Consider the following 18,468-nt stretch of genomic DNA (forward strand, 5'->3'; position numbering starts at 1 on the left):
GATTTGTTGAGTTGGTTAAAAAGAGGCGATGAAAGAGTGAAAAGGCCTGTCCTGAGTAAACGGCTGTGGCTGTGCCATGCTGAGGTGGCTGAGCTCTGTCTGAGCAGCAGTCTGAGGGGACCCTATTTCTCTCTACCACAGAGGAGGCTCTGTGTTCATGCAAACACAGCCAGTCCTCTTTTAGTCTCACAGCCCACCAACACTATCACTATAGTCCCTCAACACTCTGTAACGAGCACACCAAACTGAACTGCACCATGGGAGAACCACTAAAAAGCACTTTCAGTCACAGACCAGTAAATACTATCCTGAGAGTTCAAAGGACCACAACACCAATATCAAAATGGCCATGACTGAAAACACATGGTGCGTTGGGACATTTTCTTCCTTCTACAGAGAGAAACAAACCAGAAATACTAATATTATTCTAGGCAAAAGGGACACAGGCTCCAAGCTTGCATGCTGCGAAGGCTGTGAAAGGCTGTAAACTTGTAAAATGGCACTGGTTTTAGGTTTGGCAGTACAGATACAGGAGCACCAACTCCAATAAATGAACAGTTAGGGAAGAAGTAGTACGGCCGAAACACAGAACACATCCAAACCTTGTCCACTTGAAAATTGGATATGATTATTACCATAGGCCAGGGATCAAATGCCTCACAATTTTCTTGTGGGTTTGTTGGCCCGATTACCATGTGAGTAATGCAAGGACTAGTCTCACAGATGTTACTCCTCAGCAAGAATGTTTACTAATCAGCCAGTGGTAGGGGGACAGGTTCCTGTGAGGAGCTGGGACTGAGGCTGAGGTCTGGACAGTAAATGATGAGGTAAGGAAATGCTGAGCATGTTTCAGTCCTCGGCATCCTCCTCTCCTCCATCACATCCCCTGAATGCCTCCATCCATTTTCTTAGAAAAGAGAGTTTAATCCAAGAGGATCTTAATCCAACCCTCCACCCACATACGCCAGGAATGATTCAGAAAATTCTGGAAAAATATGGCCTAAATTATTTCCCATCACCTAGGGATTAGTGTAGAACTGTCTCCCTCTGTTGAAACTTCCAGTACAGATGTGCTCAAATCCCTCTCCTCTCCGATATGAAATAGTTCAGATGGAGGATGGTCTGCACTGAGACCTACATCCCCTCGTTCCCCAGGAGCCGCCTCATAGGAGTGCAACTGACAAACACTCTCCAGACCAAAGAAGAACTTCACTCCGTTTTGCCTGCTTTTCTCATTCAAACCTGTATATGAGGTCTTTCTTAAGGAGAGTAAGCCTTCAGGCCAACCATTACACATATGGAAAGTATGTGAGTTTAAATTAAACTGTTCTCTGTGGAAAAAAGCAGAGTTTTTGCACATGGCTGTGGACTCATTCTGAACAGGTGGCCAAGGCTTGTTTATTAGCCTATTTGGAGAAACGCAACGCAAAAGCACATATGCCTACCCTCAGTCCAAAAAGCAGACTTTCTTTTAAGTATTCAAAGTCAATTCTTAAGTTGCAAAACACATGAAACATAATATCCTTAACATCTAAAACACTCAAGATCTTTTTCTTCTGCAAAGTTAATTCATACCATTGCTGCTGTCCGACTAGCAACCAATCCGGCGGCAGGGAAGTTTGCTCCGAGGGCTGCTATTGGCCCATTCTGTCCCAGCAGGCTGTGTATGTCGCTGGGCAGACTGGTGGTGGAGCCCACGGCATGGTTGCGCAGGACGAGGATGGCATCATCCAGTCTGTCCAGGCGATCCTCCATCCGAGACTGGGAGGACCGAGAGAGAAGAGGGGAGGGGAGAGGGGGGCGAAGAACAGGAGAGAGAAGGACAGAGCAGCTTAATATAAGCACATTAGGACAAAAAATTGAGGACATTGTGATTTTATGGCATGATCTTGGAGTGAAAAAACACCACAGGGATAACAAAAGCATAAAAGAAAGACACGCAAAAACAGATGAAGATAAGCCATTTCAACCTGAGGAGGGGCACAAGGGATGCATGTGTTCATAACAGACAAGCATCCTCATTTGTATCTATAGAAACTGATAAACGGGCTGGCACACCACTCATTTGGAGCACCATGACTATTCATTTGGTATTAAAGCGTCTTATGCTCCTAAGCTGATTACTGCAAGCTGAAATGTCAATATATAAATAATAAACAACAATACAAAGCATGGCAACAAAACATTTGAAACTCCAATTAAATGGAACGGAACGGAGGCCAAGCTGGTGAAAGAAAGAAAAACAACTAAGGATGTGAAAAGGTGTCAAACACTGATGGGTAAAGTCTCCATCTAAAGGACAGGAGTACCTCGCATACATCCTTTAAGAATGACATGGCATCCTGGAGATGCTCATGAAGCTGCTGATGGACTCGAGTTTTCTGCCAAAATCAGATAGAACAGGAAAGCATGTGAGCACAAATAAACATTAGTGGAAGAGCCAGAGATAGTGTAGACTGAGATAGAAGGACAGGAGATAGTGTAGACTGAGATAGAAGGGCAGAGATAGTGTAGACTGAGATAGAAGGACAGAGATAGTGAGGACTGAGATAGAAGGACAGAGATAGTGAGGACTGAGATAGAAGGACAGGAGATAGGGTAGACTGAGATAGAAGGACAGAGATAGTGTAGACTGAGATAGAAGGACAGGAGATAGGGTAGACTGAGATAGAAGGACAGAGATAGTGTAGACTGAGATAGAAGGACAGGAGATAGTGTAGACTGAGATAGAAGGGCAGAGATAGTGTAGACTGAGATAGAAGGACAGGAGATAGTGTAGACTGAGATAGAAGGACAGGAGATAGTGTAGACTGAGATAGAAGGACAGAGATAGTGAGGACTGAGATAGAAGGACAGGAGATAGGGTAGACTGAGATAGAAGGACAGAGATAGTGTAGACTGAGATAGAAGGACAGGAGATAGGGTAGACTGAGATAGAAGGACAGAGATAGTGTAGACTGAGATAGAAGGACAGGAGATAGTGTAGACTGAGATAGAAGGGCAGAGATAGTGTAGACTGAGATAGAAGGACAGGAGATAGGGTAGACTGAGATAGAAGGGCAGAGATAGTGTAGACTGAGATAGAAGGACAGAGATAGTGTAGACTGAGATAGAAGGGCAGAGATAGTGTAGACTGAGATAGAAGGACAGAGATAGTGTAGACTGAGATAGAAGGATGGAGAAAGAGGAGAGTCAGACAGAGACAGATATATGGTAACTAATCACTGTGTCAGGCAGCCTCAAAACTGTGGTCCTGTGTAGATAATAACTCCTGACCCCTCGTCCTCTCCTCCCACCATGAGGTCCCATCCCTCCCACACATTCGCCGTTCACACTGATCATTGGTTTGGTCGCTTCACAAAAATCCCATTGTAGGTGGCATTCAAATATAGTGAGTAAATATTTATTCCCACAGCCGATGGTGTGAATGTGTGATGTGGGCGTCAGGCGGTGTGGGGTGAAAACGGATCCCAAGTTGTGATTCTGGTCTGCAGACGGACAGGCAGCTAGCGCAGGAATCCTGGAGCAGTGGTGGTTCAGTCAATGCAACAGCTGCCAGGCTCCCCAGCCCCCCCCAACCCCACCCTGGTCCACGGAGTAAGGGACAGATGGCAGGAGACACGCCCCAAGGGACGGTTATTGTTCAGCACCCCCAACCCCCCCACCGACATTTGTCAGCCAAGAATCTTCATGTAATGCTACCCTGCCCTATGCGAGAGAACCCATCTACTGTGTGCGTGTCCATTAAAAAGTGCTCAGGGTGTGGGGGAAGGGAAGAGAGGGGGGGCAGGGAGACTTACCAGTGAGTGCAGGGAGTTCTCATAGTTGGGGGAGGAGGAGCTCTGTCCGGCTGCACCACGGGACCATTGGTTGGTACCTGAGAGAGACAGAGAGGGAGAACCACAGTTATCCACCTGACATGGCTGATTCAGACATCACAACATGGCCAATGATAAGAGACCTGCATCCTGCATCCTGCTCCACTCTACAGGGGCTGACTGACACACAACACATCCACATCCTGTCTGGTCTGGTCTCTTGTAGTTATGCTGTGAGAGGTATTTTCAGCATTGGGGTTCAGCTGCATCATTTCCTGGTGACTGGGCTGCATCCTGCATCATGAGCCAGGGCCGTGGGTAGACGGCCCCAACATACACCAGCACACTGGGACATGGCCTACTTCCGCTTATTAATGAGCTAATAGCCCAGGCAACAAAGTGAACAGTGATAAGAGGCCCGGCTGGGACAGAGGCTGTCTTCCACTGACACTGACAGAGTGATTCTTCCACGACAAAAAGATTCCCTTAATCTATCCAATGAGCCAGAAAGTTCCAGAAGGCTCTAGCAAGGCTGCACTCGTGGGTGCTCCTCTTGTCCGCTGATATAAGCCCGATGTGATTGGCTGACAAGCTTCCAGGGGTCACGACACAAATATCATCTGACCAATCACATGCCAAGCTGAGGTATAGTGTAACAGTCCAACAGCTCCGTGGCTTGCCAAAACACGCAGGCCAAGAGAGACTCAGAGACTTGACCTGAATTAACTTTCCATTCGGAGATTCTAGAGACAACCAAGAGACGGCAATAGTCCAAACAAATGGTGGAAACATCTAATTAAGGAATTCCATTCTGTCCCAGACTGGGGAATCTCTAGAGCACATTTGAATTTTACATAAAGCAGAGGGGATCACAATGTGTGGGAATGGTTATAATCAGTACATGAAATGTGCAATGGCACATACAAAACAAATCAACTTAATTTGATTAGTGTGAAACTAAAATAATCTGCCTATCAAATTGAGGTCTGATGCAACAAAATATTTTTCTTTGTCTCTTTATCTTAGCCAATGTTGTCTGAAATATTCCACCTAACAAACAACAGTGCACCAGGAAGTAATGCATTACACCAAGCCTGTTGTGTGCACATGAGAACAGTCCAAGTCTCTTTAATCGATTGTGACAATGAGGAAACCTCCCAGGTTATTTATACTGGGCTGTGTTAGTGAGCCAGCCCCAGCTATGGGCCCTCACTATACCGTCTGGTCTCCATTACTGTGGCAGGAGGCCAACACCCAGCCCACGTACTGTAGCATACTCTACAGATGGATACATTGTTTAGCTTACCTCTCATTCTCTCATTTAGGCTGTATGTCAAAACCAACAGCAGGCCCCATTTTCTCCCTGTTCTCCTCTAAAATGGTATTTCAGTATTTGAGAGAGAAAGATAGGGAACCGGGAGATAACGTTAGCTAACGTTAGTTTGTTTCTGACAAACACTAGGATTACATCTCCACTTGACCTGGGGGAACTGTTTGGGATTTTCCATTGATTCATCGTCAGCAGTGTAAACTAAGCATTAGTCCTCTTCTGAGAGAAAGTCTCTCCACACAAAGGTCCTGGAAAAGCCAGGCTTTAATTAAGAGGCTATTAAAAGTAACTTTGGAACAGGGATTGAGGGAGCCTCTCTGCTCAACCTCAGTGTTTCCCTGGCGCGAACCAAACAGGAAGTACTCATAACTAAGCCTCCCTGGGCCTCTGGTCCCCACGTGGAGGAGAGGAGGAGGAGGAGAGGGCTAATTGAACACACCAGCCAGAGTTGAGTTGAGCAGCACCAGGGTGTATATCTGTTCCTGCCTGGTTGGGTTATGAAAGTAGCTAATCCTAATGAACAGATGGAACAATTTGTGGTTAATCTGAACATCATGCCAAATCATTCCCCAACTTACCTTTGTAATGCCCCCTTTTCTAATTAACAAACTTCAAACAAATAAATTGATATTAGATCGCAAAACATGAAACAAGAAATACATTTTCAATCATCCCAGTTGCCCTTTTAAGCTACATTAAATTTCATTTTTATGGAGGCGTTCTATTAAACTAATGGAAACAGATTTGGAAATGGATAAGTTATGACTTTTGGGAAGGGTTTTTGACAAAGGCAGATGTTTTCTCATATGGGAAGGTCATGGATGTGGAGTATTTGTTTTGCATTTGTAAATTGAACAGAAACTGTAGATTGACTGAGGATTATGATTGTAAAGAGAAACTCTGTTTCACATTGTAACAAAAGCTGGTGCCCTTGGTATCATGTTGTCTCATTATTTATATAACAAAACAATCCACACCCAAATAACTGGTGCTCTCAATCTCCAGGTGACAGGAACTTCACTGATAAAATCTAAATGGTTGTTGGTATTCTACCTCCTCTGTCCTCCCAAGTAGGGCATGCTGCCCTGAGGCCTGGCTGGCTGAGGTGTAAAGAGGGTGCGTGAGGGGTCGGCATCCCTCTGTGTGAAGCCGATATAGTCCTCCTCATCAGCTGAGTCACTGTCGCTCCTCGGGCAGATAAATGAGGCCCTTTGCAGGCCGGTCGGTCCATGGGGGGAACAGCTGTCCACAGACCAGGGCAACAGCTGAGGACGAGGGGGGCATACGTGGAGACAGCTGTCGCCACTACATCACCACACACGGCACAACTTCCCACTAAAACAACACGCTGGGCTTTCCCTCTCTCTCTCTCTCTCCTCTGCCAGAGTGTCTCTCACAATTATTAAATGTCCCTTGCACATTGCTCTGCTACTTATGGACCCAGTTTCAGGGAAATTGATTATCTGAATTGTCTGGTTGGTTATTTGGTAGAATGAATGCAGTGACTGAAAGGAGAGGATGTCAAACTCTAAGATAGTCTCTTAGTCCCTTTCACCAACTGAAGAGAGCTGACTCCTTATCACTATGTAGCTAGGATTTGTCTGGGGGTAAACTGCAACAGCTGTCGCCATGAGGCAATGTCATCAAAGTCACAGAGACTCTGAAGACCATCGTGTGATAAACATCACTTGCAGTGTTCATCTCCAGTACGAAGACAGAGCCTTATGGAGGAAGCGGTGCGAATGCTCTGAGGAAACAATAACCCCCATCTCTTCATGCCATTGGGACTAGTTTAGGCTGGTATAATGCTATAGTGCAGTAGATCAGAGTGCAGACTGATGTTCTACCTGCCCTTCCAGAGGGGGCGCCGGTGGTCACCACTGTACCTGCTGAGGCAGCAGCACCTGCTGTGCAAGTCAGGGGCGACGGAGATCCTACAGGGGTGGAGGGGTTGGATGGAAAACTACTGCTGGTGTGGTCAGGTGAGTAAATCTGTGGAGAGAGAGGGGAGAGAGAGAAAGGGGAAGAGGGAGAGGAACAGAGGGAAAGAGAGTGAGAGGGATGACAGAAGGAGGGAGAAAGAGAGAGATCCGTCAGTAAGGCAGAACATGCAGCTCTTTAAAATCACAACCTATCGTTTCCCCATACTTTTTATAGCCTGTGTCACCATCCTTCAGCAGGCGCACGGCCGAAATTGGCTCATCAATTCTGGGGATTTTCCAACCGGGAGCCCATAAAAATGTTCAGAGCATACATATGGGCCTTTAACGGTGAGCAGTGGCTTCAGTGAAAGCAAAAAAAAAGGGTACCTCAAACCTTATTCACTGCGACACCTGAAGGCTCTGACCAGTCTAGTGCCCCCCCAACTCTGATTAGTGTTGTTTTATTTAGATCTCCCCCACTAGCCACAACATAGATAATATCATACAAATACTGTATCTACAGTCATATGACTGATACACTATTAGAAGAGAAAGTCAATGTCTTTACTTTGGGGGGAAACAGGAACAGCGGTTGCAATCCTTTAAAGCTAAAGTGGACTAAAATCTGCCCTAGATCCCATTAATATCTTTCTAACATGGTGCTATATAACTCCAGTATAAACCCAGAGTGGAGCCATAGACAGGGAGAGATACAAAGGCCAGCATTAATCCCCCAATAGTGATGGAGCGGAGGTGGTTATCCTGAATGAGCTGCACCACCGCACCTCTCCATGCTAGACCACGCCCTGAACTGAGCCCCAGTGAAGGGAGAGAACCATTTAAAGTGGAAGAGTAGTATACACTCAGATCGGACCAGTTGAGGTGTCTTGTACGGACTATAAAAAACAATGTCTCCTCATTGGCAGAAGACCTCTGTTACCATACCGTAGCATGAACAGACCTTCCACTGTGTTTGTGGGGAATGTTAAGCTTGGGTCAATGAGGTTTTAGGGCAACATGACAATCATGAGAGAGCGAGAGAGAGAGAGAGAGAGAGAGAGAGAGAGAGAGAGAGAGGGGAGAGAGAGAGAGGGGGAAAGAGAGAGAGGGGGAAAGAGGGAAAGAGAGAGAAAGAGGGAGAAAGAAAGAGAGAGAAAGAGAGAGAGAGAGAGAGAGGATGATGTGATTCTGAAGCACACAGATTACATCTCTAAAACTTTCACAGGGATTTCATTTGTTTAGAGAAATGCTAGATTAAAGCAGACAACACGTCCCTGATTTGTTCCCTTTAAGAGGATAGTTTGGGCCATAATGGAAAGTGTCTCCCAGTAAACCAGGGTATTAGAGGTTTGATTCCCACTAATTAGCAGAGGCAGTAGATCCAGAAGGATTTCCCTCCAAGTAAACATCACATCCTACTCATAGGAAACCGTTTAACTTCAGTAAACACAATGGAATGCCGTTATTAATAATCTTCTCTTTTAAGCTTGATCACCAAGCTTTTGTGTTTCAATCAACTTTTGAAAATCCAAATGGTTTAGCTATTGCATGTCACTCCGTGTACCAAAATATATGTTTTTCCCTGTGGGGATTTATACACGCTTCTTCTTCTCTATTCTTTTAAAATCACATTTCTCAGTTTCTCTGTTCAGTATCTTTAACCTGAGACACTCAATCCTGTTGAGAAGTAATGACCATCAACTGTGATCACAAGTGTATGTCTCAAATCAATGGGACTCAAAACGAATTAGCCAATATCTCTTCTCTTTCTAAAGCGGGCCGTCTATAGCCGTGACTCCTGACCCTGCAATATACAACGGGCCATTCTTCTGGTCCCGGGCTACTTCTGCTGTATTCAAACTGCAACATGACTCATTTTACCAACAACAAATGAGGCTCCGCCTCCTCATCGGTCACGCTCCCCCGGGCAGCGGGGGCCAATAAGCACGGCCCGTTTAAAAGGCCGGAGAACAAAAGGCCCACAAAGGGCGGCCCGCAGAGTTGAGCCACAGCAGTTAGGAACCCCCTTCGCTCCCCCTGGCCTCCCCACCCCTCGTCTCACCCCAGCCCAACCGTGTCCATTTCACTGCAGCTTTGTCATGCTAATAGAATTCAGTCTACGAATACAAAAATACTTAATTTGTGATTATCATACACCCTCACACACACTTTTCTCTTTCGGGTGCGCACTTCCCAATGTAAACCCATTACGCTTTTACACATCTTACTTCTCTCACTTTTTACTAGGAATAAAAGCTATGGTGGGTTTCATTTCTCTGAGGTGAGATACACTATACGGACAAAATTATGTGGACTCCCCGACAAATTAGTTGATTCGGCTATTTCAGCCACACCCGTTGCTGACAGGTGAATAAAATCAAGCACACAGCCATGCAATATCAATAGACAAACATTGGCAGTAGAATGGCCTTACTGATGAGCTCAGTGACTTTCAATGTGGCACAGTCATAGGATGCCCCCTTTCCAACAAGTCAGTTTGTAAAATGTCTGCCCTGCAAGGACTGCCGCAGTCAACTGTAAGTGCTGTTATTGTGAGGTGGAAAAGTCTAGGAGCAACAACGGCTCAGCCACGAAATGCTAGGTCACACAAGCTCACAGAACGGGATCGTCGAGTGCTGAAGCGCGTAAAAATAGTTTGTCCTCGGTTGCAACACTCACTACCAAGTTCCAAATTGCCTCTGGAAGCAACGTCAGCACAAGAACTGTTCGTCAGGAGCTTCATGAAATGGGTTTCCATGGACGAGCAGCAGCACACAAACCTAAAATCACCATGCACAATGACAAGTGTCGGCTGGAGTGGTGTAAAGCTTTCCGCCATTGGACTCTGGAGCAGTGAGAACTCTGGAGTGATGAATCCCGCTTCACCATCTGGCAGTCCAACAGACTAATCTGAGTTTGGCGGATGCTAGGAGAACGCTACCTGTCCCAATGCATAGTGCCAACTGTAAAGTTTGGTGGAGGAGGAATAATGGTCTGGGGCTGTTTTTCATGGTTGGGCTAGGCCCCTTACTTCCAGTGAAGGGAAATCTTAACGCTACAGCATACAATGACATTCTAGACAATTCTGTTCTTCCAACTTTGTGGCAACAGTTTGGGGAAGGCCCTTTCCTGTTTCAGCATGACAATGCCCCCATGCACAAAGCGAGGTCCATAAAGAAATGATTTGTCGAGATTGGTGTGGAAGAACTTGACTGGCCTTCACAGATCCATGACCTCAACCCCATTGAACACCTTTGGGAAGAATTGGAACACCCAACCTCACTAATGCTCTTGTAGCTGAATGGAAGCAAGTCCCCGCAGCAATGTTCCAACATCTCGTGGAAAGCCTTCCCAGAAGAGTGGAGGCTGTTATAGCAGCAAAGGGGGACCAACTCCATATTAATGCCCATGATTTTGGAATGAGATGTTCGACGAGCAGGTGTCCACATACTTTTGGTCATGTAGTGTATATTAGGCCGGGTTACAGATGAGTTCTGGGAGTTATTAAAATTAGAAATAATCAGTAAGAGGAGGGACAGAAGAGCTCTCTGTGAGGTTCTGTTGCTGTTGAAACCAAGAGGACTCTAACTGGACGGAGGACATATTCATCCTCAGTAGCACAAAGGTTTATGAGTTACTGTGTGTCAAACGTGCAGGGAGACATGATCGAAAATGGAACAAATACCAAGGCTGGATTATTCAAACTGGTGATTTTTTTTTTTTTTTTACAATTTCCTTTCTTGTATACTCAGAGATTAAGTCTACAATTATCCAGGCTTAGGCCCAGAAACAACTGCAAACACATCCCTCTGGGCTTATTTAATCAGCATTCACTATAGCACTTAATACCCATCGTGACCACCGAGGTCACTTCTTTTACAGACTGAAGAGGGCCATTAATATAATGCACCATCTCAATTTAACACAGGAATAAAAAATATATTTGATATTTAAGTGAGTGGAGAAGGTAATGTAGTCAAGAACACAGGATTCACACCCAGAGAGGGGACCAACCTAGAGGGGATATCCACCGAGGATTCCTAACCATCCATGTAAGCCTAACGCCTCAATCAAACTGGCATTCAGAGGGAGAGAGTGCAATTTTAAGTGCTGCATGGATTGTGCCTCCATTTACAAGTAAACCAATAGGGCTTTACTCCCAACAAACAACCTCTGTGGATTTGTAACATGGTTTCTATCTAAATCTCTTTTGAGGCTTTCCCATTTCCCCGGAGGAGAACAGGGGTGTGCTGTACTCACCGAAGCCAAGGCTTTGCCCAGTGCATCTCCAGTCTGCTGGCTTCCAGAGGCGTTCCCCCGATTTGCAGCAACTACAGAAACAAGGAGAGGACATTTATAACACAGAGCATAGATTAAAGAAAACATCATTATGGGAATTTATCTCGCCTATTGATATTTAAGAGTAGATCAACCAAATATTTGCCGTACCCATGACCCCGTCGGTGGTGTTGACAGGCGGGGTGTGTGTTGGGTTAACGAATGGTGAAGTGCTGGCGTTGCTGCGGTGGAAGCTGGACATTGGAGGAAGACTGGCATGGATGTCTGTCGGCGACACAGAGTGTGGAGGGTAATTCTGAAAGAGAAAGAGGACAAAACACGTGTTCATCAGGACAAAGCAATATTGTGTGTGCATACACTTGTTCAGTAGTAAGAATAGCATTGTGCATGGTGAAAAAATATCACTTGATAAAAGAGAGGTTATATGAATGTGTAGCCCAGACAGACAGAGGGTTTTGGTTGGGCAGCAGCTGCAGGCTCCTTGTGAGTCCCAGTGAGACACAGTGGGCAGACAGAGCAGATGAAACACTGATAGAGGGGGTCAGCCGTGTCTTACACAGATACTGCCCAGACAGCAACATCAGATAGAGAGATAGCCAGGCCACAGCTCACACCAACCACTCTCACTACGGGCTCAGCAGAGAGGAGGGGATGTGCTCTGATGGGGCAGAACAGGACATGGAGGCTGAATACACATCAGTCACAGTGTTTCCCCTAGCTAGACTTTTTCTGTAGGCAGGGTGGGCAATATTGCACACCACAAATATTCAATTGAAACCAATGCAAGCCAAATGTTTTATGAGCATGGGGCAATAGAGCTTAACAGAGAGGAGGTAGACTGTGTAAGAATAGGTAGGGGAGACATTGAGACATCCCTTACAGTATGTGCGTACATCACTAGCTGGGTTGCTTACCAGGCGGTCATGTGAGTGCATGTTGACGTAATTTCCTGACTGCGGCATGTGAGATGAAGATCCTCCCAGCATTCCTCCATAACTAGGCTGGTTGATCCCATTGGAGGAATTCCACGGATCAGAAGAGTTGTGGGTCCCATCTAATGACAACAAACAAGAGTTGAGTTGAAATTGATCTGTTTTGAGTTTCATCCCTATTCTTTACAGTATAATGACTCATGTAACAAAAGGATCATCTAATTGAAGAGATATCCTGGATTTGATTCCAGAAGGGAGCAAAGACGTTTTAATGGCTTTAGTTTAATAACCAAAGTCAAGTTTACATAAAATTCAATATGCCTGAACCGCCGTGAAGCAAACCACAACAGCAAACCACAACACACAGCTTGATTATGAGAGCCCAGAGAGACCTTTCCACAGAGGGCAGTCCCCCTCCTCTCTGCTGAGTCGCTGGATCACACAAGGGGGTTGTTCACTCTCCCAGTCTGGTCTTAGGACTGAAACACAAGCCTTGTCCTGGACACAGCTGAGATAACACTAAGCCTCCCTTGGCTAACAGAAACCAACCCGATCCCTTCAAAGACCAGCAACTCTGAGACCAGGCTCAGTGAAATACTGTCTACCAGAAGAAAGAAATGGCTAAATCGAGCTGAACATTTGAAACTGTTCAGCAACATCAGAGAGAGTGACTACGGAGAGAGTAACTGAGTGTGATGTTAGGATGTTTGTCCAGAAATATTTTCTCATGGGGACACTGTCCATCAAGAGGCAGGAGAAGAAATGGATAAACACAGAGCATCAGATTTCACAAACAGATAATACTGGCTTTTTTAGACTCCATGACAGAGACTGTCTTTAGTCAGAATCACTTACCAAAGAAAGTGGTTGCAAACATACTGCTGGGGGGTTTGGGAGATGAGTAGGAGGGAGAATCTCTGTTGAAGTCTTCTGTGGAGTTGGTAGACGGGGCATACACCTGCCAAAAGAAAACAGACATTATTAACATGAATAACAGCAGGTGCATAGGGCAGTCTAGCATTTTGTCCAAGTCATTATCCTCTAAGACGTAACTTGTGACTGTTCTCTGTATGTGGCAGGAGCATTATGATGATGATTTGGTTGAGTTATTTAGATGATGTTGAAGAGGAACAATTCTAATGCCCCACCACCCTGCCTGGTGGGTTGATCACAATCTAAAGCCAGTGCATTAAGGACGGCTTCATTAACCATCATTAGACGCAAACGAGTATCTTCGCCTAAATTTGTCCCTATTCCTTACACGACTGTCATTTGTAAAGTAGCTTTGCATGTTGAAGCCAGATTCATGTCTACTTTAATGAATGTAGTGAACGAACTGAGCTGTGTCAGTTTAAGAAGCCAGTGGTGTGGCAGCTGGGCTCATTTGGAGGCTCGTGGAGGGAGGACTGGATTATCAGGGGGTGTTTGCATTTCAGATAGTCTCAGCTCTTAATGGAACTATAATGACACCAGCACACACACTTTCATATAAACACTGCAAATTACAGCTCGCCAAAGAAACAGAAATCAAATCAGAAAATCAAATATGGGGCCTGTGCTTTTCTTCATTTTGCTACCTGGCTGTGAGCTGGCGAGGGATCGAGGGAGGGGATGAGCGGTGAGGCACAGAGGGCTGTTGTGCAGCTGTGGCTGTGCCAGGCTGGGTGGGAGGATCAAAGGGTCGTGAGGCCAAACATTAGTGATGTGGTCTCTGACTTCATCCACTCCAGATGGAGGGAGAGAGAGTAAGGGAGAGAGAGCTAGTGAACTCACCACGCCACAAAGAGGGCCGGTCCCTCAACCTTAACACCATCGCCATGCAGCACAAATCACTACCAGACCTGCCACCCAGCCCCCCACCCCACCCATTCTCTAGTCACCAGCAACATAAATTCCTTTTTTAATGACCTAATGGCATACTCATCTGTTTGCGTGAACAGAGCCCTTCAAGAACTTCAAAGGTTGCTTCCTAATGCAACAAGATGTGTCAGTGGGCTTGGAGAGAATGTTTTGTTGTCCTACTGAAGTATAATCATCTTATTTATGAGACACAACCCCAACAAACTTCATTCATCATCACTTTATTACGTACGTCAAGAGAAAGACACGCACATACACAGTCACACACGTGAACGACATATCAGTCAGTCAGCTTAGCCAATACTCAGGGCCACGGGGTCTTGCTGAGCAAGCAGTGTGTGTGAGCATGTGATTAGCTGTGTGTGTAACTCCAGCACCCTGTGTACATGTCGTTTAGCAGGGAGGGGAGGGGATCTCTTGGCTCCTCTGGCTCCCACATGTGACCCAGGGTGTGGGGACTCCCGTGGTGATTCCAGGTTAGCCTCACACAGGAGCCCTGGCTTTGTCCCAGTCTGAGCCTCAATGGGCAGCATATGGCGGTGGATGATGCTAATTGTCCTCTTTACACTGGGCTAGCCAGTCAAGGCATTAATAAAACACCCAAACACCGGGGGCCTCATTCCCCTAGCCTCTGGAGGAGAGGGCCCGCCTGGGTTTCCTTTTACTACCACATGAATTAAAGAGACATCACTCAGAGCCCGGGCCAGCAGGACAAGCACAGTTGTTGGGAGCTTGGGTGTTTAGTTTCTGTATATTTTCCACATCACGTTTAATTTAAGAATATCTGTAGCCACCATAATCCATAAGCAATCATTAATTCAGGGTTTGTTGTTCATGCACTGAGCTTACTCATGTTTGACTTAATATCAACAAGCATAAGATTTCACTTTCAGATTGGAGAAAATGGGGACAGTAGGTTCTTGGCAGAGCTTTGTTCTGCAACTCTCTCGTCTCTCTGTGGCTGATCTGAGAGGGCTGATGAGTCCTTTCACACCTTTCCACACATCACCAGCCTGCAGCACCCGCCTTTGATCTCAACACCACACCAATCAAAACAGCACATGGAAAAAAAACATTAAAACTGTTAACATATGGATAAACCAAATGACGACGGCAAAAATAACCTCTTAAAAATAAATGATCACCGCAGTAAAAACTCACAAAAGACAACAGCTGAAAGCAATGGGCTGCTGGTGTCAACACAGTATCCTGTCTCTGCACGTCACTATGTGGAATCAAACCATGCCCGAGGGCCTTTCTTTTCAAGTCTAAATCTAACACACTTATAGAGGCTAAAAGGCACGCACGCAGCTCCAACACAATGGTCCCCTGCTACACAGCCCCAGAACCACCTTCCTGATGGGGCATGTTGAGCGCTGCAGCCTGGTACCAGTCAACCCTTTAACAGAGACATCTCAAGCCTCAAGCTGTTGATGCTTAAAAACTCCAAGATTTAGGTCTCAAGAAACACCATTTTCAAAGACCAACTGCACTCCGATAAATGAGGTGATATCAGGTGTTATATATGTGGGAAGCTGTCAACATGAATTTTAAACTCTGAGGCAAAACTCATACTCCTGATGTTATCTTGTGCTGTAAACAGTTATTCCATATTTCCTGAGATGGGAAGAAAAACAGTCATTTACTGGATCCCTCCTTGGTCCAGTCCTCAGTGCACTTGAGGGATATTAGACAGGAAAGGCCACACCTTAGATAAACACACTCCCCCCACCAAATCCTCCCAAATATCTGAATTCTCTAAAGCCTGGCTTACTCATTTTCTATGGAACTGGAGGAAACAACGGAAATAAAACACTTCACACGCCATAAAACACAGAAATCAAAGACTTTAAGTTTCTTACCATAAAAACAATAATCACTCTCAAAACTCCAACAAGTAAATGTGAGTTTTGTTGACGCTCACAGTAAACACTATTTATCTCTCCCCCGAAGAAGAGAAGATAAAGAGCTTGGTATTGGTTGGTTATTGATGGACTGAATTGGATCATAAAGTTGACCCATGCTGCCCACACGTTCCCAATTTTCTCCCTCTGCCGGCCTGAAAGACATTCCTGGTAATACTTCATATAAAAAGATCAAAGCGATCTGTGGTGCTGTAGGAACAAAGGTCATTGTCCTAATGGGGTATGAGGAGGGCTAAAACACATGCCCGAACATGTTGACCTCATAAAAGTGAATCTCACAATGGTATAGAAATGTCAGAGAATGAGGTCCAATGAGGCCTTGACTCTGAAAGGTGGAGTTATCTTTCTGGATGGAGCTGAGTGGGAGTTTCAGTGTTTTTGCTCTCTGGATAGAAGCTGGGAAACAGGAAGAGACTTTTCTCTACTCATCTCTTATTCAGCAGCCGTGCCAGTGAGACTTTTACACCTGTGACACAATTACTGCAAGCATCTGAGGAAACTCAATTTAGCTCAGAGGCAGGTAAACCGAAACACAAACGCACGCAACCACACACGCACACTACACACTCTCCCACATACACACACATAAAATAAAGTTTTTGCAGGAACACAGAAATCAAAGGTTTTTTTACTGAGCAATCCAGGAATCACATTAGGTTCCCTGTAGAGTCCAGAATGCCGATGTGATTAAAAACAGATGGAATAACAGCAACGCTGGTGCTCAGAGCTCAATCTACAAACAGGAAAGTCTAACCTCAACAGGCAGCCTCTTTTCCTTAATCATTCCCAGACTCCCACGTGTTATTATTTCAACCCAGTCTCAGTGCTGAACCAATCAGCCAGTAAAAATACATTCACAGCTAAAAGAAACAATATTTTCTGTCTACGAACAGAGGTGAGAGAAAAAAACATGATGTTTTACTTTTTTCAACCACACACATCCACATATCGAGTTTTGTTCCTACTTATATACAATTGATGTGCCTTGCTTATATTCTGCTTTATCTCTAAAAGAGAAGTCTGTGCTGAAATTAAGTTTAAGTTTTGACATACATGGTTAGCTAAAAAAAGGAAGTGAACCATCTAACAGATTCAGGCTATAACATGTCTAGAACATATTGAGAAAGAAATGAAGTCCTCTATTTGAACTGCAAAGAAAAACAAATGGTACTGTCACACAGCTGTAACTGAGGCAACGGAAAAATCAGTCCACAGAGGAGAGAGGGAAAATGAGAGAGAGAGAGACAGAGAGAGAAAGAGAGAGAGGGGCAGGGAGAAAGGGAGAGAGAGAGAGTAAAGCAGAGAGGAGTGATATACTCTAGAGTCGAGAAACATCCTGTGCAGCCGGACAACCCAATATTCTGCAACTCCATACCCGAGGGCCAATTACAAACGTGGACGGACACACACACACACACACACACACACACTCCCTCTCTTTCTCCCGCAGACAGAACTCACCGATTTCCCGTTGTAGTAATACATTAAGGAGTTGCTGCCCATTCCAGGGACAGGGTAGGCGCAATACATGATAGCGTCGGCTATTATACTGATGACTGGAGCAAGTGTACTGTTTCAGAGCACGGCAGCAGCAGCACACAAGCCTTCTCCCTAGACATACATCGAACCCGTTAAAAAGGGACTAATTCTTTCAGTCCTGGGCTGGCCCTTCACACATGGATCTACTCAGAGGAAACTTATGCAAAACAGGGCTGAACCATTCGCTGCAGCGTTAGGGGGTGGTTGAGAGAAGGGGAGGCGCTGAAATGGTTCTTCCCCTTAAGCCTCATAAGTGCTGAGGCAAAGAGGAAAGCAGATTGGGGGAGGGGAGGCGAACGGGAGGGAGGGGGGGATAAAGCGAGGAGGTGGGACAGAAAACAAATGCTTGAGTTGATTTAGAAAGAGGAGAAAAAAATTATAATTCCCAAAAACAAACATTTAGATTTTCTGCAGGGGAGATTGAACTAAAACTATTTAGCTTTGGGCCCGATATCATTCATTTATGTTATTCAAAAGCAAACAAATTACTGAGTAAATAACTGCAATAAACATGCTCTCCCACACAGGTTTTAATCCTGAGCGAGCTAATCTGTTGTTTTCAAAAGCCCGGGCTTTTGAATTAGTCCGCTAGCGGTACGGTAACATGAAGGGATAGGGTTTCTTCACAACCATCGGGACAGGAGCTCAACCTGTTCCCACACTCAACGTTATGCCAATTAACAACCAATATGGGAAAATGGACTCACAACAAGGAAAAGAACAAAGGAAGGAAAAATAAGACCTCAAATTAAATTTGGATTCTATTTCTTAGGTAGAATACCCAGAGTCATAAAAACAGACAGGGAGAAGGAGAAAGAAACGTTTATAATGTTGTAGAACATC

At 45.2% G+C, this 18,468-nt stretch overlaps 1 protein-coding gene and 1 non-coding gene across 9 annotated transcripts in view; both read right to left on the reverse strand.

Moving 5' to 3' along the window:
* LOC106562197 (transcription factor 12) overlaps positions 1-18,468 on the reverse strand; it is a 95,884-nt gene that overhangs the window by 6,219 nt on the left and 71,197 nt on the right. For 3 of the 8 annotated variants that reach the window (XM_045689164.1, XM_045689163.1, XM_045689165.1), the window contains exons 9-16: positions 13,157-13,259; positions 12,284-12,423; positions 11,520-11,664; positions 11,331-11,401; positions 6,996-7,140; positions 3,801-3,877; positions 2,310-2,381; positions 1,576-1,761 (exon numbers count right to left, since the gene is read on the reverse strand). In XM_045689164.1, coding sequence (XP_045545120.1) covers positions 1,576-1,761; positions 2,310-2,381; positions 3,801-3,877; positions 6,996-7,140; positions 11,331-11,401; positions 11,520-11,664; positions 12,284-12,423; positions 13,157-13,259 — 939 coding nt within the window. Of the gene's footprint in view, positions 1-1,575; positions 1,762-2,309; positions 2,382-3,800; positions 3,878-6,995; positions 7,141-11,330; positions 11,402-11,519; positions 11,665-12,283; positions 12,424-13,156; positions 13,260-17,547; positions 17,848-18,468 lie in introns of those variants that run through there. The other 5 variants (XM_045689169.1, XM_045689166.1, XM_045689170.1 and 2 more) reach the window with 5 other exon arrangements.
* Positions 6,757-6,841, reverse strand: LOC123725313 (small nucleolar RNA SNORD35). The gene has a single exon (XR_006757811.1). It is a non-coding gene; the product is annotated as a small nucleolar RNA SNORD35 (small nucleolar RNA).

Source organism: Salmo salar, chromosome ssa11 (genome assembly GCF_905237065.1).
Source record: "Salmo salar chromosome ssa11, Ssal_v3.1, whole genome shotgun sequence".
NCBI lineage: Eukaryota > Metazoa > Chordata > Actinopteri > Salmoniformes > Salmonidae > Salmo > Salmo salar.